Genomic DNA, 1,686 nt, shown 5'->3' with positions numbered 1-1,686 from the left:
CTGATCTTATCCGTATCCACCGCGCGTTTGCGGTTCAGGCGCCGGGAGCCCGCCTGCGTCCCTTGTGCCCTGTGCGAGGTCGGGGCCGCCGAGGGGTCCGCGCCCGTGTCCCCCGGCAACAGGTTGACCAAAGCCTGAGGGTGGCGTCCCGGTGCTGTCACGAGCAGCTCCCGCCCCTCGGGCGCGAAGAAGAAGATGAGGACGTCCCAGTCGCCTGCGTTCTCCTGCAGACCCCCGTCGGGCCCCAGCGGCGGAAACTCGACACGTATCGCGAGCTGGTCGACAAGGATGAGAGACCCGCCCTCCTCCTCCGCGCCCTCCCCCTCCCCCGACGTGCTCGGCGACGAGGCTGAGGGCCCCAATTGCGCGCGTTTGGCCTTTAGCCGCGCGGCTTCCGTGCCCAACGCAGCCACACATTGGGGGAGAGGAGCCTGTTCGTCGCCGCAGGGGAAGACTTCGACCCGCGTCCGGCGGGCCGCCGGGTCCTGGGCCTGCCGGTAGGCCTGGAGCCTACCCAGCAACACGTACATCGGCCTGGGGAGGGCCTGCACCTGCTCTGGCGGGAAGCCGCCGAAGGGTGCCGCGATCGAGAGTCCTGGGATGCGCTCGTGGATGCCGGTGCAGAGGGCGTCGAGCTCCTCGATCTGGCGCGGCAGGGAGGTACCCAGCATGGCGCGCAGCTCGTCGACCTCCCTCGACAAAGCCGCACGTTTCGTCTGGGCAGCCACGTGCTCTTCGTGCAATTGAATGCGAGCCCCCTTCTCCTCTTGCAGGCGTTCCAAGCTGAGCCGGTGCTCTTCCACGGGCAGGAGACGAACCTGGCCGCCCTCTGTCAACCCCGGAAGGAGGGGTGCGCCCTCGTCCTCCTCGATCTTGGTCAGTTCCGCCATGGGAAAATCGCGCAAACTTTGAATGGTCCGTTGCAAATGATCTTTTTCATACATCAAATTTTGAAGCTGAAGGTGCCGGTCATCGACTTCCTTCTTCTTGGATTGCATCTCTGTCCGGCACCCCCCGACAGCCATGGCGCTCTCTCTAGCCATACTCTTGTACTCGATGAGTGTTACTGCCGCTTCTGTGATAAGCTCTTGCATTTCATCTTTTCCGGGGACAGGACTGTTTTGGTCCCCCAAGGTACCTTTCAAGCGGTGCACCAGCTCGACCAAATCCTCGTGGACGGCCCGCAGAGTCGTCTTCCCCGTCATGCCTCGAGTCGCGGCACTGCCGGATGAACAAGCTGAGCCCCAGGCCTCCAGGCGGATGACGGTGAGATGACGGCGAAGAGCAGGGACAGTATCCTGCTTTATTGAGTGTGATTGGAACGAAACAGACATTGGTCATGAGTTCTCTCTCCAGGAAAGTGTGAAGGAGTCGCTGGCGAGGGGTGCTGCGAGGGGCGGAAAAGACCTTGACGTGGGTGGCAGAAGTGGCAAAACTCCGTGACACACCCCAGACGGTCCGGACTCTCAAATTCGAAGGTCACTGAGTGGTGTCAGTCACTGACTGACGATGCATCACAGTATTTAGACAAGAAACAGGGACGAGCCCGTGATAGGATGCCACAGACGTTCTGGAGCCGCCTGTGGGACAAGACCAAGAAGGACCCCCTGATCCCTATAGGGTGCACGGCCACGCTGGGGTGCTTGGGCGCGGGGCTGTACGCTTTCAAGAGCGGCGAGGTAAGGG

At 62.4% G+C, this 1,686-nt stretch overlaps 1 protein-coding gene across 1 annotated transcript; it reads right to left on the bottom strand.

Annotated features, from left to right (window-relative positions):
* Positions 1-292: 292 nt before the first annotated feature.
* THOC5 (THO complex subunit 5) lies at positions 293-1,301 on the bottom strand (the record flags this gene model as incomplete). The annotated part of the gene is made up of 1 exon (XM_005855501.1): positions 293-1,301. A coding segment is annotated over one exon (1,009 nt), but the record flags the coding sequence as incomplete, so codon positions are not given.
* Between the last annotated feature and the right edge of the window lie 385 nt (positions 1,302-1,686).

Source organism: Nannochloropsis gaditana (assembly GCF_000240725.1).
Source record: "Nannochloropsis gaditana CCMP526 unplaced genomic scaffold scaffold179, whole genome shotgun sequence".
NCBI classification, from domain to species: Eukaryota; class Eustigmatophyceae; order Eustigmatales; family Monodopsidaceae; genus Microchloropsis; species Microchloropsis gaditana.
Note: the sequence above shows the minus strand (reverse complement) of the source record. Positions and strands in the feature narration are given on the sequence as shown.